Source organism: Rhinatrema bivittatum, chromosome 3 (genome assembly GCF_901001135.1).
Source record: "Rhinatrema bivittatum chromosome 3, aRhiBiv1.1, whole genome shotgun sequence".
In the NCBI taxonomy this organism is placed as follows: Eukaryota; Metazoa; Chordata; class Amphibia; order Gymnophiona; family Rhinatrematidae; genus Rhinatrema; species Rhinatrema bivittatum.
This window is the reverse complement of record NC_042617.1, coordinates 50,221,484-50,242,457: the sequence shown is the minus strand read 5'-3', so window position 1 is coordinate 50,242,457 and position 20,974 is coordinate 50,221,484. Positions and strand designations below refer to the sequence as shown.

The following is a 20,974-nucleotide window of genomic DNA, read 5'->3' as shown; positions in this document are numbered from 1 at the left end:
CCAACAATCTATTCCCTCCTAATGTACACCCAATAGAAGTTTGGGTCGCTATTAGGGGGTTATTTATCAAATCAATACTTTCTCCTAAGGGTTGTAAGGGAGGTTGCCTGGACCTGGGACTTAAGGAGACCCCTAGCTGGGAGTCCCCTTCTATATCGTCCCTAACCAAGGACTCACCCATATGTATAATATGGTCGTCCATGGGTCCAGTTTTCTTTTGACCAGATGTTACAGGAGAAGAGGTCCAGGTCTTTGATTTACGTTTTCTACCCATACTACCAGCAAGTTAAAAGAAAACTATATATTAAAGGATAGGGTAGAAAGAAAATTTTTTACCAGGGGCGCGCCCCTTTGGCGCGCGGCTTCAGCTGCGCGCCGGCGGCTGCGCGCCTCAGGGCCCTTCTTTTATGCTGTCCCGGGGCTCCTGAAAATGACGTCACCAAGGGGGCGTGCTCTCCGGCCGCGCCTCCCTTCTCCCTCGACGAGGAGTTCAAAGTTCTTTTTCTCTCACCGCTCAAAGGCACTCGTCTCGGGGTCAGCTCGCAGTCGGTTCACCTCCTTTCCCCGACTCACTCGCCGCAGGGCCCTTCTTTTATGCTGTCCCGGGGCTCCTGAAAATGACGTCACCAAGGGGGCGTGCTCTCCGGCCGCGCCTCCCTTCTCCCTCGACGAGGAGTTCAAAGTTCTTTTTCTCTCACCGCTCAAAGGCACTCGTCTCGGGGTCAGCTCGCAGTCGGTTCACCTCCTTTCCCCGACTCACTCGCCGCAGGGCCCTTCTTTTATGCTGTCCCGGGGCTCCTGAAAATGACGTCACCAAGGGGGCGTGCTCTCCGGCCGCGCCTCCCTGCTCCCTCGACGAGGAGTTCAAAGTTCTTTTTCTCTCACCGCTCAAAGGCACTCGTCTCTGGGTCAGCTCGCAGTCGGTTCACCTCCTTTCCCCGACTCACTCGCCGCAGGGCCCTTCTTTTATGCTGTCCCGGGGCTCCTGAAAATGACGTCACCAAGGGGGCGTGCTCTCCGGCCGCGCCTCCCTTCTCCCTCGACGAGGAGTTCAAAGTTCTTTTTCTCTCACCGCTCAAAGGCACTCGTCTCGGGGTCAGCTCGCAGTCGGTTCACCTCCTTTCCCCGACTCACTCGCCGCAGGGCCCTTCTTTTATGCTGTCCCGGGGCTCCTGAAAATGACGTCACCAAGGGGGCGTGCTCTCCGGCCGCGCCTCCCTTCTCCCTCGACGAGGAGTTCAAAGTTCTTTTTCTCTCACCGCTCAAAGGCACTCGTCTCGGGGTCAGCTCGCAGTCTGTTCACCTCCTTTCCCCGACTCACTCGCCGCAGGGCCCTTCTTTTATGCTGTCCCGGGGCTCCTGAAAATGACGTCACCAAGGGGGCGTGCTCTCCGGCCGCGCCTCCCTTCTCCCTCGACGAGGAGTTCAAAGTTCTTTTTCTCTCACCGCTCAAAGGCACTCGTCTCGGGGTCCGCTCGCAGTCGGTTCACCTCCTTTCCCCCCGGATAAACTAATCTAAACGGGTTTTAATCTGGCCCAATAGAGAGTTTGGCTTAGGAGCATCTTGGATATCAGGTAACTTATTTCAGTGAAAAGATGCTAGTAAGGAGAATGGCCTGAATCAAGAAGAGGCTTGCTTAGTGCTAAGGATAAATAGAAGTCTAAGATACTTGGGAATGGACAGGCCAAACTGAAGAATAATGCTAATAATGCTAACATCTGCGCAAGCAAACCATATACACATATATATGAGTGTGAACAAAATTGCTCCTTTATTTCATAACCTGCGCATATATGTTAAAAAAAAAAATATGCATAAATATACCCAAGTACATGCGCGCACATTATAAAAAATGTGCAAATACATTTTTGCACTTTTCCAGATAAATTCTGAGGTATCTGGCTAAGTAGCAGCATTAATTCGAATAAGTATTGATTTTTCTGGCTAAGTTGCAGCAAAACTGCTGTTTAGCCGGATAAGTCTCAAAAATGTTACTTATCGGCTAAATCAGATAGACTGACTTAGCCAGATAAGTAATATTTTAAGATTTATGGTTAAATAGTGGCTTTTATCCAGATAAGTGCCACTTCTTAGCCAAATAACTCAGAATTTATCCAGATAAGTACAGCAATAGCTGCATATTTTAGATGCATTTCCCCCCCATTAAGTCTGCTTTTACACACGTACGTTGGGAGATTTTCTAACATGCACATGGCAATAAAATTACCAGTTTGCCCAGTCTATCTGCACGTCATTGACACTCTCCTGGCTCTTTATCCTCAAGTCGTCCTATTTCACCCAGAACCCCTACCCAGTCAGTAGTTCACTTTCCCTGTACGTATCGAGATCAGCCCAGACTCCTGGGTTTTGCCTCTCTTCCAGTAGATGGAGACAGAGAAAAACTTTGCAGTCACCGCCTCTTAACCCGGTGTGCCACCTGCAGAGCCTCAGTATTTCTCTGTCTCCAGCAGATGGAGGAGGTGCAAACCCTGCAGTTCTGAACCTAAAAGAAAAATAAAGGAAAAGTAGATTACAAGAGAGATTCTCTCCCAAGAGGTTGGCAGGTCCTGGTGGGACCATCCCTTCTGGTTCTAGAGGTAGACAAGCAGGAGTTGGAGACCCTAATTTGCTCTCTGAACAACGCCGGAGGTGAAAGTGGTGATCCAGTTCCCTCACCTCCACGAGAACTGGGAAAAGCCTGTCCCATGCTTCAGATAAGGCTATTCTTGTTCTTGTCTCTGTGCCTTTATCTTATTTAAAGTGTAAAAAAAAAAAAGAAGAAGAAAAAGATTTTACAGGGGCAGTGTTGTGTGCACTTTACTTCTGTTCTTCTTGGTGCTGGTAGTGCAGGGAGTCTGCTCGGGGGACTGATATTTTCTTTGTGGCTCTCCCGGGACAGGTTTTCCCATTTCGGGTGTTTGCTGCACAGTCAATGAGTTGCCTGGTCATGCCGACGGAAGCCTAATGCTTCGCGTGTGGAGACAGCTCCATATACCTTTCTCATGTGGGCAGCTGTTGCCGATGCCTCCCTGGAGGGGAGGGGCTGCAATGGCATCTTCCAAGCAGCACCGGTCTTGGGGGCAAAAAGCTGCGCTGTGGGAGGCCGAAGTTGCATTCCTGCTGAGCGTGGGAACAGCGGCCATTTTGGATTCATTCACTGCTAAGGCCGAAGGTTGCAGCAGAGGGAGGGGATCTCCTGCCTGTGCTTTCTCCAGCCAAATAAGCCCCAAGGAGGCCCGGGGGCTCACGGGGGGACAGTTGGGGGCGAAGACAGCTCCTCTGGAGGAGAAGTCTTGAGAGTCCCACTCCTTTTTCCCCTGAGTTTGTGCTTTTGATGCATCAGGCTTTTTTGGCCCACTCTTCTTGGGTGGAGGGCAGCGGGACCTCCACCCAAGAAGAGTTCCAAGTCTTCAGGGGCCGTGTGGGCCACAAGGATTTGGCGAATCCATGGTACATCAGTGTTGGGTATCACTGAGGATGCTTCTTCTGAAGGGTCTGATCAGGGATTACCACTTGGGGATGGTTCTCCAGACATTGATCCTAATTGTGAGACACAGGATTCGACTAAGGAACCGGGAAAGGTCCCGACGTTGGAAGGTGATGATCCCAAGGTGCTTCGCCTTTTTCAAATGGCAGAACTGGGACCCCTGATTCCGCATGTCCTGGCGGAGTTAGGTGTATCTGCACCTCATGAGGAGTCTGACCAGGAGGAAGTAGACCTGGTCATGGCAGCTTGCGGGGTCCGGCCAAGATCTTTCCATTTCACAAGTCGATCAAACAGTTGATGGTCAGAGAGTGGGAGACACCGGAGACTGGCCTGAAGGCGAGCAGGGCTATGGATAAGCTGTATCCATTGCCAGAGGACACTCTGAAGCTCTTGAGGGATCTGAAATTGGATGCTTCCATCTTGGCAGTCATGAAGAGGACGACCATTCCTGTGGCTGGGGCCGCAGCTCTGAAAGATATGCAAGACTGGAAGCTTGAGGTGCATCTCAAGAAGATATTTGAGATATCGGTGCTGGGCATACAAGCGGCTGTGTGCAGTAGCTTTCTGCTTCGGGCTTCACTGCAGTGGGTGCAGTAGTTAGAGCAATACATCTGTCACCCTCAGAGTCTAAGCAGGCGAAACATCCAGAGGTGGTAGTCGCTTATGGCGCAGATGCCTTGTATGACCTCAACCACACGTCTGCAGTCTTGGCCAGGAGGCTTCTTTGGTTGCGGAATTGGTCGGCGGACGTTTCCTCAAAACTCAGCTTGGGGCCTTGCCATTTAAAGGCAAACTTCTCTTTGGCAAAGAGCTGGACCAACTGATAAAATTTTTGAGTGACAATAAGGTAGACAAGCTGCAGGAGGACAAGCCCAAGGGATCTTTTCAAATGCGCTCCCAGTTTTGTGGCCAGAGGCATTTTCGGCAGAGCAGAGCTCCGGCTGCTGGTCAAAGGCAGGCATCGGGGAGGTTGCAGTCCTGGAGCCAGTCCTTTCAAGGCCACAGAGCGAATAGAGAGGGCACCAGCCAGAGCTCTGGCAGAGCTAAGCGTACCCAATGAATCGAGGCTGGCCCACTACTCCGTCCCTATCATATGGGTATGATTCAGTTTTACAAGGTCAAAATCGCGTCAGACCAATGGGTTCTAAGCATGATAGGACAAGGCTATGCTTTAGAATTTGCTCGACCACTCAGAGACCTGTTCATAGTATCTTTGTGCCTTGGCGGAAAAGAAGCTGATTGTTCAGCAGACCTTACAGTGACTGTGAATGCTGAGAGCCATTGTTCCTTTCCCCCTGGATGAGCAGGGGATGGGTTGTTATTCCATTTATTTTGTGGTGCCAAAAAAGGACGGAACCTTTCGTCCAATTCTGGATTTGAAGAAGGTGAACACAGCTCTCAAGGTTTCCCATTTCCGGATGGAGACTTTGCGGTCCGTCATAGCAGCAATACAAAGCAGGGAGATTTTGGCTTCCTTGGATTTGACAAAAGCATATCTGCACATAGGGATTCACCTGGAGCATCAGAGGTACCACCGGTTTCTGATTCTGGGGAGGCATTTTCAATTTTGTGCACTTCCATTCAGACTAGCATCAGCCCCCAAGGACCTTCACCAAGGTGATGGTAGTGGTTGCGCCAGCCCTCAGAAAGGAGGGCGTGCTGGTTCACCCGTATCTGGACGACTGGCTCATCTAGGCGAAGCTGGAGGACCTCTGCAGGCAGGTGATAGAAGTGGTGTTGCACCACCTGAGATCGTTGGGCTGGATTGTGAATCTGTCCAAGAGCCAACTTTCTCCTTCGCAGGTTCTGGAGTTCTTGTGCACATGCCTAAATACCCAAGTAGGGAAGGTCTTTCTCACAGAGGAGCGGATTGACAAGCTGCAGGCTCAAGTTTGGACCTGTGAGAGGCATGGGTGCCCAGGGTCTGGGATTACTTGCAGGTCCTCTGTTCCATGGCATCTACCTCGGAGTTGGTCCCGTGGGCATTTGCTCATATGAGACCTCTACAGAAAGCGTTGCTATCCCAGTGGAATCTGATTTCAGAGCAGTTTCATCTTCCACTACTGCTTACAGAGTCCTCCAGATCTAGTCTTTCGTGGTGGCTTGCCAGAGACCATCTATGCCGCAGGATAGACCTCGATGTGCTACAGTGGATGGTAGTGACTACCGACGCCAGTCTCTCCAGTTGGGGAACTGTGTGTTAGTCACAGTCAGTGCAAGGCCAATGGTCGGAGGAGGTGGCCTGGTCCATCAATCGCCTAGAGACAAGAGCGGTGCGGCTGGCTCTGCAGGACTTTCTTCCTCTTTTATGCAACTAGGCAGTCAAGAGTCCTGTCAGACATTGCGACAACGGTGGCCTACATCAACAGCCAAGAAGATACCAAGGTACCAAGAGTCAAGCGGTTGATGTAGAAACGGAGATGCTGATATGCTGGGCACAGCAGCATCTGACCTTGATAGCAGGGTCCGACAATGTGCAAGTGGATTTTCTCAGACCACAACGTTTGGACCCGGGAGAATGGGAGCTTTCAAAGGAAGTAATGACCCTCATTTCTTGCAGATGGGGCATTCCTCATAAGGATCTGATGGCAACTCTGAGGAATTGCAAGGCACCGCCCTTCTTCAGTCACAGAAGAGAGCACAGAGCAGAAAGGGTAATGCCCTGGTTCTTCCTTGGCTGCGCAACATTATGATCTACGTGTTTCTACTGTGGTCTTTGCTGGCCAAGGTTGTAAAGAGAATTGAGGTCCATCCAGGCCAGGTGATTCTTGTGGCTTCACTACAGCCTTGGTTTGCAGATTTGGTCAATCTAGCAGTGGACGGCCCCTTGAGACTAGGACATCTACCAAATCTACTGCGGCAGGGTCCCATATTTTCAGATCAAGTGGATCACTTTTGTCTAGCGACTTAGCTTTTGAAAGACGGCAATTAAGGAAGAAGGGAAATCCTGAAGATGTTATTTCTACTCTGTTGCAGGCTGAAAGACTTCTACTTCCTTGGCGTATATCCAGTTTTGGAGAATCTTCGACACTTGGTGTTCGGAGCAAGGGGGGTGGTCCCTCGGTGAGTGTCGGTGGTGCATAGGGGCCTGTCGAAAGATTTGTCTTTTAGTTCCCTGAGAGTACAGGTGTCTGCCCTGGGCTGCTTGCAGGGCAAGGTTCATGGAACAGCTCTGGCTGCGCATCAGGATGTGGTTCTTTTCTTCAAGGGGAGAAGTGTTTGTGCCCCCTTATTTGTAAGGTGTACCCTTCTTGGAGCCTTAATTGGTCCTCAAGCGCATGTGTGAGGCACCGTTTGAGCCTCTTACGAGGGCCAACATAAAAGATCTGACTTTGAAGGTGGTTTTCTTGGTGGCAATTTGTTCAGCCAGAAGGATGTCTGAACTTAAAGCCCTGTCTTTTTAGGAACCTTTTTTACGGATTTCGAATTATGGGGTCTGTTTGAGGACAGTACCATATTTTCTGCTGAAAGTAGTTTCAGCGTTGCATTTAAGTCAGTCAGTGGAGCTTCCAGCATTCACAAATCTGGAGATTGGTGCATCTCATGCAAAAGAGTTAAGATGTCTGCAGGACATCAGAAGGGCTTTGTTGCTGGGTCTAGAGGTTACTAACAGTTTCAGATTGTTGAATCACCTTTTTGTGCTATGGAGTGGTGCAAAAAAAGTGTCAAAAAGCATCAAAGGCCATAATTGTGAGTTGGTTGAAGGAGGCCATCGTTTCCACATATATCTGTCGCAGTCGTCCTAATCTAGAGGGGTTAAGGGTTCATTCTACCCATTCCCAGGCGGCCTCCTGATGTCAACTGGTTGCACCGCAAGAGATTTGCACGACAGCTACTTGGAAGTCTTTACATACCTTTGCCAGACACTACCAATTGGACGTCCAGGCCTCGGACATTGGCAATTTCGGTGAAAGTGTACTTTGAGTGGGACTCTCCCATCCCAGTCAGGGGAGCTTTGATACATCCCAGGAGTCTGGACTGAGCTGTGGTACTACAGGAGCAAAAACTAGCAGGTAAGAACCAATTTTCCTTAAAGACGTTTACAATCGCTTCAGATATTGAGCAGGAGTCAATATACGCAAGTAAGCTGCCAAATATATATGCGCAAATTGCTTATAAAATAGTAACTTACTTGCACAAATGTTGGGCCCTGGCCCACCCTTTTTTTTTACAAATGCAAATTTACTCACAGGCCCTGATTTTTGTGCGCATGTTGAGGTTTCTAAAATAGCATACACTCGGGTAAATGCTATTTTACAATGCACAGCTTTTGAAAATTCACTTTTAAGAGAGGAAAGATGAGGTGAAGCAGACTCTGAATATATTTCGCGCTTGTGAAAGAGGCTAGATTAATAGCATTGGAAGCTGACGTTATCTGAATTTTGGAAGTAGGTGCAACATTTAGCCATGTCAGCTTGAGCTTCCCGGCACTACCCTTTCTGGGCGTTGTGATCATTCTTTTGAAGGCTCCTCACTGGTGAAGAAAAAGGTAATTTGAAGTAGTCCTCTCTGCCGAGGGTGCCAGTTGTGCTCTTTTTAGTGACATTGATAACTGGCCAGCAGGAATCTTTTCATGAACCACGACTGGGGCAATTCAGGATGCGAACGGGCAGCAGCTGTACTCTGTACGGTCATTTTGGGTGTCCTAGGAAAAAAAAATAAAAAGCAACAATTTAGGATTGTAGCTGCAAGCATAACATTTCAGAATTACCTGTCTTTGCCAGAACAGAGCGAGAAACAACAGGAAATACACTAGAATACGTTTTCTATGGGAATAGAATTCTTTTTTATAAAGCTGCTTTCTTAAAATAGTGTCTACTTTTTTTTTTCAGATTTTTACCAGCTACATTGATCTGTTGTATCCTACGGAAGACAGAAACGATAGACTGAAGGACGCCTATTTCTTTACCTGTGACTGCAGGGAGTGCAGCACAAAGGGGAAGGTAAGAGAGCAACACTACAAAAGGAGGGGGTCAGGATAACAACATAACTATGGAAGGGGATGTCGCCAAGCCACATCAGACCCAAATGTGTACAAGCAGCAAGTCCATCAGTTCTGGGGGCCCTAAAACATCCAGCTCGCCTGCAGGTGGCTGGCTGCTTTATGACTTCTAGGTCTTGTCTTCTGTGATTTTTTTTTTTGGTTGGAAATAAAGATCAACATAAAAATATCAGGTGATACTTTGTATTGGACTAACTTATCCGTTGCTTGACTAGCTTTTGGGCGTTGTATGCCTTTCATCAGTTCAAAACCGAATTAAGCAGGTAAAAGCAAAGAATGATTTTTGCCTCAGTATTTATTTACTTAAATATTTCTGTACCACTTACCTGTCAAAAAAGATTGATCCAAGCAGCTTACACCCTTTTACCAAAATATGAATATAAACAAAATTACCAATTAAATAAAGCATCAGACAAAATACACAAAAGAATAATACCAGTTAAATAGTAAAGATTGAAATCAGACGCATCTCATAACCACTCACACTCCTGTCAGTAATCCATTAGGATAGCCCATAGCCAGTCCTAATCTCCCATACTTCAATAACTATGTAACCGTCGGTACAAACAGCCCATTAAAGTAGGCTCAAATTGAATATCGGCTAGTAGTTGGGGGAACGAGGATGGAAAAAACCCTATTCTTATACAATGCGAGATGAATTGACCGTGCTGTAGAAATACAGAATAGTCCGGCCTGATTAGACCTCAGATTTCTTGTTGGGAGTTAACGCCTGCTTTTTGGAGGGCATAACTTGTGCAGGGTGAGTTCCGCACATGCTTTCTATGTGTGCAAGTTCCAGCTCCGTTGCCATGATGCCTCACCGGTGTTACACACGTACTTCTGTGCTCACTGAACTCCTGGTTATTTTTCCAATGGCCGTTTTCCTGCGTAAAACATGGTGTTATGGGCAGAATTGGCTTGAAAATTCAGGCCTAAAGGAACATGGATAGGATTCTCTTATGTTGAATGATTTTCCCAAGAAGGTGACTGGGATCCTGCGATATGTGCTGGTATAGCTTCAACCATGATATTTTGCCATACTTCCTCCCCCCCCCCCCCCCCCCAAGAGTCTGACATTTGTTTCTTCTAGTTTTTGCTTCAGATTAATTTGTTGCTGAAAGGCAAGTACTGGAGGAGCAGAGAATGACTTCTTTCAGTGATTTATCCTCCAGGAACAGTAGCTATAAATCTTTTCTGATTTTTATTCTCAGTTTTTTTTTAGCTTTGGATTGTTTGTTACTACCAGGGTATCCACTCTATGGTTTTCCTTTTTGTACTGCAGTAGGATTGCTCCGGGTATTTTAAATGAAGATGCAGTTTTCCTGGAGCTGATTTTAGGGTTAGCTTTTTGCTTGCAGGATCCAGTTTGTATTTTGAGATTTGTCCCTCTCTTTTAAGTCCGAGCATATATGGTGATACCATATGGCTTGGCTGTGCACAGTGGACCTTTTTGTATGTGAAGGATGAAAGCTGGAACTATGAAGGTCGCTGCTTTAGCCGGTTGGTTTTTTTGTATACACATGTCACTGTTTGTTGGGTAAAATCACATTTTTTATACATTCATTGACTACACTGTACAAATAGATAAGAAACCCCAGGATGATGCTTCCCTGAAATATAGGTGGACTATCGCCATTCTTGTATTGACTGATTGAATCATTCAGAAACTGATCATCTGAGTTGGTCACTCCATTGCAGTGGCACTGGTCACTGCATACCGTAAAAGCTTCCTACAGGGCTCTGCACTGCCTTACCTGCAAAACTAGTATAGCAGCGATAGGTACAGCATGTAGCAATGAACATTCTTGGAGATCTTGTGCCCACTGCCAAAGAAAAATGGAAAATATCAGTACTAATGTTCAATATGGACACAAAAAGGTTACTATGCTATTGCCAGTACTTCCATCATAAATAGTAGCTCAAACATTTTAGCAGGACATGTCTCCCTAATGAATAGGAAATGCTGGCTATATAGCCTGCCACTGAAACTTAAGCAAAATTAACTTATTGTCTAGAAGGAGTGACCTCAAGGTCGGAAGGAAGGAAACGCCTGTGAATGTTTGGTGGAAGAAAAAGGGCTAAAATAATATAAAATTTGCTTTTTAATGTATTTTTTACTCAATAGTCACTAGAAGGCAACACTCCTGCTAGAGTCAGTCCTTCAGAGGATTCTAGAAGTAGCCAATGATTTAACAAAGCTGAGCTATTCTGTGCTCCCGGTTCTCAGCTGACAAATAGGAGAGAAACTTCCTGTTATCTCAGATATTAATGTAACACGTACTGACTATTCTAAGTAAATACTGTCTTGCAATTAACGTAAAATATTGAAATCAAATGAGGAAAAGAGCTTTCTTTTCTTGATAATGCTCCTGTGCATTACTGTATGTGTTTGGGGTTTCTTTTAATTGAAATATTCTAACTGCATCACCTTATAGGGAAGCACCATTCACTGTCCCTCGAAGAAAAGAGGTGTGAAATTAAAAAATGCTGCAATCTAATTGTTAATAGTAACACAAAACTGATAGTCAGTAAAGAGAACAGAGAAATAAAACAAAAAAAACCTGAAAATAATAGGCAACAGTTCATCCAGTCCTACAGCTTATTAGAACAGTAAGCAACCTTTTGGTGATTAGTGAATCCAATAGTCGTTCCCTGGCATAACATTAGTGGAAGCACGCTTAACGGGAAAGTAAATATCTCCAGGGCCTTAGACACCAACTAAACGCAGTTCAGAAAAAGCTTTAAGCACATGGAAAGAATCAAGGTGAGGAAGTTTCCCAAGCTTGTGCCATGCTTTCCTTCATAAATATAGCAATATGGTAAATGATGGCAGATAAAGACCCATATGGTCCCTCTAGTTTGCTCAGCAAAATGTTTAGGATTGTAACTGCTGCTCTGTGCAAGTTAATCCCATGCAAAAATGTTACAGCTCAGTGGAGAAAGTGACATCACGCCTGAAATCAGAGCTCCTAACTTCATCGCATATAATCCTCGCCTTATAGAGGCCATCCTCGCCTTATAGAGGCCATCCTCGCCTTATAGAGGCCATCCGACTCTTTCTGTATGCTTCTGGTGTGGCGCTGATTGAGGAGTGCCCAAACGAGAGAGGCGAGGTGGAGGTAGGCCACAGCGATCAAGCGGATGCATGATCTATACATGGCACCAAAGTATCTACAAGAACGGACTTTCAAACTTGGTTCACAGATTTGCGAGATGATATGGGCGCAATTAAAAAAAGAAATCGTGGATACAGTGGCCAAATTGAGAAGAGATTTTACTGATGTGGGCACATGGGCTGAAAAGCGAAAGTAAGACTAGATTATAATATGGCGCTTGCGCAGAGACTAATGGCAATTACTGACCTAATTGCAGCTAATGTAGATTTTAATGAGCACCTTGACGACCTCGCGAATAGGTCTCGGTGAGGAAATTTGTGAATCCGGGGAGTGCCAGAGGGAGCGGAATTTGCTGACTGTTCCCAGGTGGTAACAAGTGTGTGCACTTCTGTATTGGGCCTAGACAAGGAATCGGCAGACTTATCCAAGATAAAGTTGGAAAGGCCACAATGATCTTTTGACTAACCTGGAGGCAATTTGCCCAGAGACATAGTGGTTTGTTTTCACTAATTTCCTATTAAAGAGTAGGTGCTTAACCAACGTAGAAAAATGGATCAGATCTTGTGGAAAAGTCACTGGCTTGAAATCTTTCAGAATATATCACCAATTACAATTAAGAAGAGGTCAGCATTTCGAAAGATACTGCAGGCATTGCGCAAGGAGAATGTAAAATACAGGTGGCTGTTCCCATTTGGACGGAGTTTTTCAATTAATGAGAGAGCCTCACGAGTTAAAGCGGTGGAAGAGGATGCGGGACTGTTATGTAAGCAGTCAGGCTAGAGTCGAGCTCCATCCCTTGCAGCGATAAAAGAGGGGCCACCAAGTGGCAGTGGGTCCATAATGGAGGCAGGAGATTGTCGTCATTCGGGCAGCTCCTCTTCAAAAGATGCTACTACCTGAAGAGAACTAGGCAAATTCTGGAGGAAGGGAACACCAGGGGACAGAAGTGTAATCGGTTGTTGCTTGTTTATATCAAGGCTTAAATAACGCTTAAGGTTTGTTACGATGGGAACACTACAGCTTAAATGGAAGATTTGTACTTTAAATTTTGCAAAAGAGAGTGAGTGGGTCTGGGACTGGTCAATGGAGGGGTTTGGAAACGATGACATTCCTCATGGAGGAGGTTGAGGTTAAAATGAGAGAGGGTGGGGGAAGGGGCATGCTCTATGGTAAAAGGAAACACACAGGGGGCACTTGGGTAATTTTAGCAAGATGCTGATTAACCCCAAAGGATATAATATCTGTGTGGTCATGATGGATCGATTAAAAGTTGTATCCCTGAATGTTAAGGGGTTAAATAAGCCACACAAAAAGAAATTGACTCTTAAAGAAGCAGTTCAGTTGCAAACAGATGTTTACTTTTGCAAAGAAACACATTTGCAGAAAAGATTTGAAAGATAGCTGCTCTCAATTTCCCTCAGCAGTTCTAATATAAAGAATAAATACTGTGGGGTGGAGATTGTTTGCAAAACATCTTACAGTAGATGTTAAGTCTGTCATCCATGATCAGGAATGACGTTATATCATTGTCAAGATACGATTAAAAAAGGAAGTTTTTAACTTTGTAAACATTTACATGCCAAATTTAGCACAAGGACCCTTTCTAGATTTTAATTCTAATGTTTGCTAGATTGGGCAGAGGGATGTATTGTTATTGATAGGGACTTTAACTAGATAACCTTCTTCACATAACTCTGGGGGAGGGAGAGGTACATTGCATCAACACTGACTCAGACTGAAAGCTCTGATGACGGATTGGTGATTGGCTTACATTTGAAGCTTGTGCAACCCCATGCTGCATAATTACACCTTTTACTTTAAAGCCCATTTTGTATACTCCAGGATTATTTCCTGGTGGATAAATGCTATGATTGCTCAAGCCTCTGATACAGAAATAGGTCAGACACCGAGTCTGACTAGGGGCTACCTAGGGAAGTGGTTTTGGAAATTAAATAAGTTTCTTGAGTGATCCGGAATTTTGTGACCAATTTAGGAAGAACTTCAGGCTTATTTGCATTCAGAGAGGTAAGGGAGGGAGTGACATACTTAGGTATTATGAATTGTGGCACAACTGGATCATCTTTTCACTTTGAAATATATGACTTTGGAGATGGGAATATATCAAGCTCTAAATAGATGGGATGGGGGAATGTCTCATGGCTGGGACAGTTCTGTTATTTCCCATACCTATATACCAGACTTGTCCTTGCACTCCTGGCAGAAAAAGCGTTTGGTTTTATATGGAAAAGAAAGCTCCCTAGGGTTGGAAGAGGAGTTATGTATCAACCAAAATGGAGAGGGGACTGGGAATATCAAATCTGCAGAGGTATTATGTGTCAGCCCAATTAAATGTGGTAATAGATTGGCAAAAAGAAAGGACATTAAACAATGGGTTCAACTTGAGAACATCTTGATGAAGGGCACACCACTGGAAACGTTGGTATGGCTATGTAGAAGGGCTAGAATTTTGGGAGAAGGCCTCCCGACCATTCCATTATTTACTATTGAATAGTGGAATAAGTGGAAGGGCTCTCTATTGGGGGATAGGGATTATTGCTTTCACTCTTCCTTTCATTATAATAGGGATTTTCTATTGGGAAAGTCCATGAGAGTCTTTTTGAGATGGAGAGAACAGGGCTGCTCCAGACTGGAAAAAGTGTGATGTCTACATTACAACAGACATTTTGGCTCGTGGAAGAGGATTACTACATATACCTTCAGCTTATGCACTTTGTTAAACAGAAGGGGATTATGAGGGATCTATTGAAGGATAAATTACTGTTTGAAGGATATTGTGAGAGTGCGGATAGGGTGACAAACTCCATCTGAAAAATGTATGCTCCTATTGAATGCAGAACTGCAGACCACACCTAAGCATCAGGTCCCTTGGGAAAGAGATTTGGGACAATCATTGGATGAGTTGATTTGGGACTTTTTGTTTTCTATATACGAGGAAGAGCTCTATTGCAACCACAATAGTCAAAAACAGTTATATAATATATCGATAACACCTGAGAAGCTGCATAAGTATTATCCAAAGGTTGCTTATACTTGCTGGCAGAAATATGGATATAAGGGGTCATTCTTTTATATCCAGTGGAACTGCCTGGAGGAGATTCTGTATTGGATAGAATATTAGAATTAAATTTGCAAATGATGGGTACCATTATACCTAGAGATCCTACTGTCCTTTTATTGAATATCCCTATACAGAGCCTTGAGCGGCATTTGATGGCTTTGGTGAGTCAAGTTGGGATTGCGGCCCGATGTGAATTGGCCTAATGCTAGAGAAAGCCCACTCTTCCTTCTAAGCAACAAGTGTGTGTGCCCATTTAGAGAGCGTATACTATTTAGCCAAACTTACAGAAATATTACAGAAATTTGAAAAGACATGGGACCCTTATGTGAAATGATCTTGGACAAAGATCCCTATACTGCCCCTGGATAATGGATGATCTAAATTTCAATTTGCATTTCAACCCATGGCTAGAGCTTAGCAGGGATAGTTAGGCAGTCGCTGGTAGTTTCAGATTTTGGGAGATGGAAAGATCTGGGCAAAATGGGAGGGGTGGGAGGGTACAGAGAGTGAAAATATTTGAAAAGTTGATAAGCACAGCTTATTGTTTGAATGAGACTTTAGGAGTAGTTACCATTACAGAGGATATGGGATAGGTACTCTTCAAAGAACCTCTGGGAGATTGAATCTTATTTTCTGTCTCCTGTTCATGTAGGATATAAAGATGTTTATGTACATGTGTTTTGTTTTTGCAGTTTGGTACATGTTGAGATCAGTAAAAGTGAATGTATTGATTATTGGTTCACTAAAAATCTTTAATTGCAAAAAGAAAAATGTTAAAGCTAAAATTACCACAGTTTACCCCGTTTCTTCATTTCCTTCCTCTAGCCTCTAGGGGTCCTCTCTGTTTATCTAATACCCTTTTGAACTCCATTTCCGTTCCTGTCTTTACCACTTCTTATGGGAGGGCATTGCATGTATCCACAATCCTTTCCATGAAGAAATTCTTTCTGATGTAGTTCCCTGAGTCTACGTCCTTGGAGATTCATATCATGCCCTTAGTTCTACAGCTTCTTTTCCATTGGGTTTGATTTCCTGTACATTATTAATACCTTTCAGGTATTTAAAAGTCTATCATAACTCCCTTGCCTTTCCTGTCCTCCAGAGTACAAATATTTAGGCCCTGCAGTCTCATCTCATAAGTCTTTCCATGCAGACCCCACACCATTTTGGTGGCCTTTCTCTGGACCGCTTCCATCCTGTCTCTATCTTTTTTGAGATACGGTCTCCAGAACTGAACATAATACTCCAGGTGAGGCCTGTACAGGGACATTATCACCTCTTCTTTTTTTTTTTTCCCTGCTATTTACGCCTCTCTCTATGCAACCCTGCATCTCTCTGGCCTTGGCCACTGCCTTGTCACATTGCTTTGCTAACTTCAGATCGTTGGACACTATCACCCCTAGGTCGTTTTCCTGGTCTTTGCACATCAGGCTCTCGCCCTCCATCACGTACAATTCCCTTGGATTACTGTACCCCAAGTGCATGATTACCCATCTTTCATTGAATCCTAGCTTCCAAACCTTCAACCATTCCTCAGGCTTTCTTAGATTGCTTCTGATTCTCTCTATTCTGTCAGGTATGTCCACTCTGTTGCAGATCTGAATATCATCTGCAAAAAGACAAGCTTTTCCTTCTTACCTCCTCCACAATATTGCTCGCAAAGTAATTGAATAGAACCAGTCCCAGGACCAATCCTTGAGACACTCAATTTATCACTCTTCTCTCCTCAGAGTAGGTTCCATTTACTACTGCTTGCTGTCATCAGTCAACCAATCTGTATTCCATTCCAACACCTTGGGACTCACTCCCAGACTTCTCCTTTTATTCATGAGCATCCTATGTAAGACCATGTCAAAAGCTTTGCTGAAATCCAAGTAAATCCAAGTCTGCAGTCACCCAGTCAAAAACAACCTTTTTCTGGTAAAACCATGCTGCCTCAGATCCTGCAACCTGTTGGATTTTAAATAGTTTGCCATCCTTTCCTTCAGCTGAATTTCCCATTAATGGAAACTCTGCTGCTGGAAAGAATACCTACAATTTATTTTATTTCCAGATTCTTATATCACGCATACTCAGGAAAAGCCTGTCTGGAGTAGTGTACAAAATGTCACAAAACGTAAAGTACTACATAGAAATAAAATAAAAATGCAATAAGAATATAACATGAAAAACATGACCCACCTGCACCACCCAAGACCCCAGTTACTTAATACTCAGAGACGAGGTACCAACCATGCCTTCACCTTTTTTCTAAACACCTGATAAATAGTCTGTAGTTTGATATCCAGCATGGCCAAATTCCACATTTGTAGACTGACCACAGAAAGGAACGCTGTGCAGACCTAAACTATGGAACTTGAAACACTCTCTGTGCCGAAAGTAAACTCTGGTTAGGAACATAATTCCTAACCAAGTTCCGTAAATATTCAGCGCCAATTCCCTTGGTTACTTTAAACATCTGCACCATAATCTTAAACTGAATTTCATTCCTTATTCGGTAACCAATGCAACTGCATCGGCAAAGGCCTTGCACTTACTCTACAGATCAAAAAAAAAAAATCAACCTTGTTGCCATATTCTGCAATCCCTGCAATGGATATATACTTTTCTCCAGCAAATTTACCAAGCCCTATTACAGTAATCAAATACAGGGACACTAAAGCCTGAACCACAGTTTGAAAAGCTTAGCAGGCCCCCTAACCTTCTGTAGCTGGTGCAGTTTAAAAATAATCCAACGGGTTGCAGGCTGCAAGGCTGCATGGTTTACTACAGCACTCAGGGTTCCTGTACCTGGCATGGAATGTCAGTTTCTCATTGGCACAACTTGTTCTAAATTGTACAAATTCAAGACTCAGTTGATGGTGTTCTGGGAGATTTCCAGGTTCTGGCTACCATGTGCCGGGCCACCTTCCACAGATGGAAACCTATGCTTTGTTTTGTTCCCCTCTTCTTTATCCTAGGATGTCTGCATTCTGAAGAAGAAGAGCTGGACAGTCCAAATTAGCATTAACAGCTTCAAACCACTAGAGCTTGGGATAGATGCATTTTGTCAGGCATAAAAAAATATTACAGCCAGAGGCTTACCCTTTGATCGGGGCAAAACACCCAGATTCTGAGATACTAGATGGACATTGAATTGTTCGGCCCTACTCTGTATTATTCTTGAAGCTTTGTACTTTACATGAACTTATGTTTAAGATTTAGGAGAAATCCTCTGTAACTGTTCTGTCTTTACCAGGATGAAGCTAAACTGGAGCTGCGAAAGCTGAATGAGCCTCCCAAACCAGAAACTGTCAGAGACATGATCAAGTATGCTCGGAATGTGATTGAGGAATTCAGGAGAGCCAAACACTACAAAAATATCCTTTCTCTTTGTCTTGTATGCCTGTTTGTATGGATTTCATAATTAAACATGAAAAACAAAACATGACCCACAGCCAAAAACATAACTGTAATAGGAGGGCTATTTGAAAGTGGTGGGTTAATCCCTATCGGTTAACAAAAAGAAAACAGTAGCCACAAAAGCATTACATAATTCCTGAGGAAGGTGTCTGTATTTAAAATCAAAACACTTATGTGTAGGTAAATATTTAATCTGCTTATTAAATGCTTTATTGGCTATATTTTTCATTTCATCAAGTAATTAAACAACATTAAAAAGAGAATTTGCATTTACTTGCCTTTCCAGATTCATGCTGAGTTATAATTCATTAATCCTACAGTAGGCAGGTCCCTGCCCCAGAGAAGGACATATAATCTAAGTTGGTACCTGGATCAATGGAGGGAAAGAAAAATTAGTTCTTACCTGCTAGTTTTCATTCCTGAAGTACCACAGATCAGTCCAGACAAGTGGGTTTTATATCCCTACCAGCAGATGGAGGCAGAGAACAAAACGTTGAGAGACTGCTACATATCCGAGAATGCCACATGTACCCATGCCAAACTTAAGAGTGAGCACTGCTGAACTATCCCCTGCTTTCCCAGGGCAAATATCAAACCAAGGTTTGGAGCTACCTGAACTGGAACTCTTACATTAACCCCAAGGAACAACCAAACCTGGAAACTCTTTTTAGGCTATAACTGTAAGCTAACTGAATGCTCCAGATACTATCAGCACAAGTTAAATCGGTCTTTTGTAAATCAGGGGCAGGGCCTCTGGACTGATCTGTGGTACTTCAGGAACCAAAATTAGCAGGTAAGAACCAATTTTCCTTTCCTGTTCATATCCCAAATTAGCCCAGACAAGTGGGATGTACCAAAGCACCCCTACATTGGGTGGGCATGCGAAAGACCTGCTCTCACTATACTCTTGTCAAAACTTGCTCTCCTGGCGCCTGAACATCCAATCGGTTATGCCAAGAGAAAGTGTGCAGCAAAGATCACACAGCTGCTCGGCAAATCTCTTGTGGCGACACCAACTGACACTCAGTCCAAGAAGCTGCCTGCACCCTTGTAGAATGTGCTTGCAGCCCCTCTGGAATCTTTCTGCCCTTGCAAAAATAAGCAAGAATAATAGCTTCCTTCAACCAACAAGCAATAGAACCCTTCGCAGCCTTATATCTCTTCTTTGACTCACCAAACAATACAAACATATGATCCAACCACCGGAAACTGTTGGTGACCTTAAGATACCGCAACAGCATCCAACGAACATCCAACAAATGTTTCCCTTGTTTCTGGCATTTCTGAAGACCAATTCGGAAATATAGGAAACTCTACCATCTGATTAAGGTGAAAAGATGAAACAATCTTGGGTAGGAACGATGTTACCGTGCACAAAGTCATACCATCATCCTTAATTCTCAAAAATGGCTCCCTAAAGGACAAAGCCTGAAGCTCTGAAATCCTTCTGGCTGAACAAATCAGCACCAGAAAAACCACCTTCAGGGTGAGGTCCTTTAGAAGAGACAACTTCTGCAATGGCTTGAACAGAAGACCGCAAAGCACTCGCAGAAGTAAGGTCAAACTCCACACCAAACACACTGTGTGAACTGGCAACCGCAAATGCTTGACCCCCTTCAAAAATCACACCATATCTAGATGCAATGTCAAGAACTCCCTTGTAGTTTACCCCTGAGATACCCCAGGGCCACTACCTGTACCTGAAGGGAATTGTAGGCTAAGCCCTTGGTCAATCCCTATTGTTTAAAGGCCAAAATATGTGGTATCCCTACCACAAATGGATATAGGCCATCTTCCAAACAGCAAGTCTCAAAGACCCTCCACACCCAGACATAAGCCTTAGCTGTGGACGGCCTCCTAGCCCAAAGCAAGGTGGTAATAATCCGCTCTGAGTAACCCTTTAACCAAAACCATTGCTTCTCAAAAGCCAAGCCGCGAGACAAAAGTGATCCGCCTGTTCCGAGAAGATAGGACCTTGCCTTAACAACACCCAGAAGATGAGCCGGTCTGAGAGGCCCGTCTACTGCCAAAAGAATCAGATCTGCGAACCATGGACGCCGCAGCCACTCTGGTGCCACGAGAAACACCCAACCCGGATGTCTCTTGATACAACTCCATATGTACCTATTAACATCCATGGAGGAAAGACGTACAGCAGGAGCCCTGCTAGCCACGGAAGAATGAGAGCATCTAGTCCCTTTGGCTCCAACCTCTCTTCTGCGACTGAAAAACCATGCCGCTTTGGCATTGCTTTGCGACGCTATCAGATCCAGCTGGGGGCTACCTCAGCGAACCCAAATCTGGTCAAAGACCTCCATTGACCACTCCCGTTCCCCCGGGTCCAACTGTTGCCTGCTGAGAGAGTCCGCTTGCACATTGTCCATTCTAGCCACATGTGAAGCTGCTAAGTCCTCCAAATGCCGCTCTGCCCAGACAAAAAGCTCCATGGTGTGACTCTTCGAGCTGCTCTGCTGATTGATATATGCCACCATCGTTGCATTGTCCGAGAATACTCTGACCATACGCTTTCAGACCTTAGGACGAAAAATTACCAGCATCCTGGGAACCACCCTCGTTTCCAAATGAATGATAGATCAGGCTGCTTCCGTGGGTGTCCTCCAACCTTGAGAATTCCATCCGAGACAGAACACCCTCCAACAACTGAGGCTGGCATCTGTGCTCACTACTACCCAATCCGTAGTCTCCAAATCCACTCCCTTTTCCAGATTGTGGAGAAAAAGCCACTATGAGAGACTAGATCTGGATTCCTCCTGCAGCAGTAAAGGTCACTGAGACTCCTCTGACAACAGACTCCAATGGGACATTAGAGACCACTGGAGGGTCGAAGATGAACAAACATCCATAAATGAAATCCAGCACAATCGCC

General features: G+C 44.7%; 1 protein-coding gene across 2 annotated transcripts in view; it reads left to right on the top strand.

The window, feature by feature from the left end:
* The window catches only part of SMYD2 (SET and MYND domain containing 2), a 132,438-nt gene that overhangs the window by 98,199 nt on the left and 13,265 nt on the right, over window positions 1–20,974 (top strand). For both annotated transcript variants that reach the window (XM_029593211.1, XM_029593210.1), the window contains exons 8-9: window positions 8,321–8,431; window positions 17,924–18,044. In XM_029593211.1, the coding sequence (XP_029449071.1) occupies window positions 8,321–8,431; window positions 17,924–18,044 (232 nt within the window). The remainder of the gene's footprint in view (window positions 1–8,320; window positions 8,432–17,923; window positions 18,045–20,974) is intronic.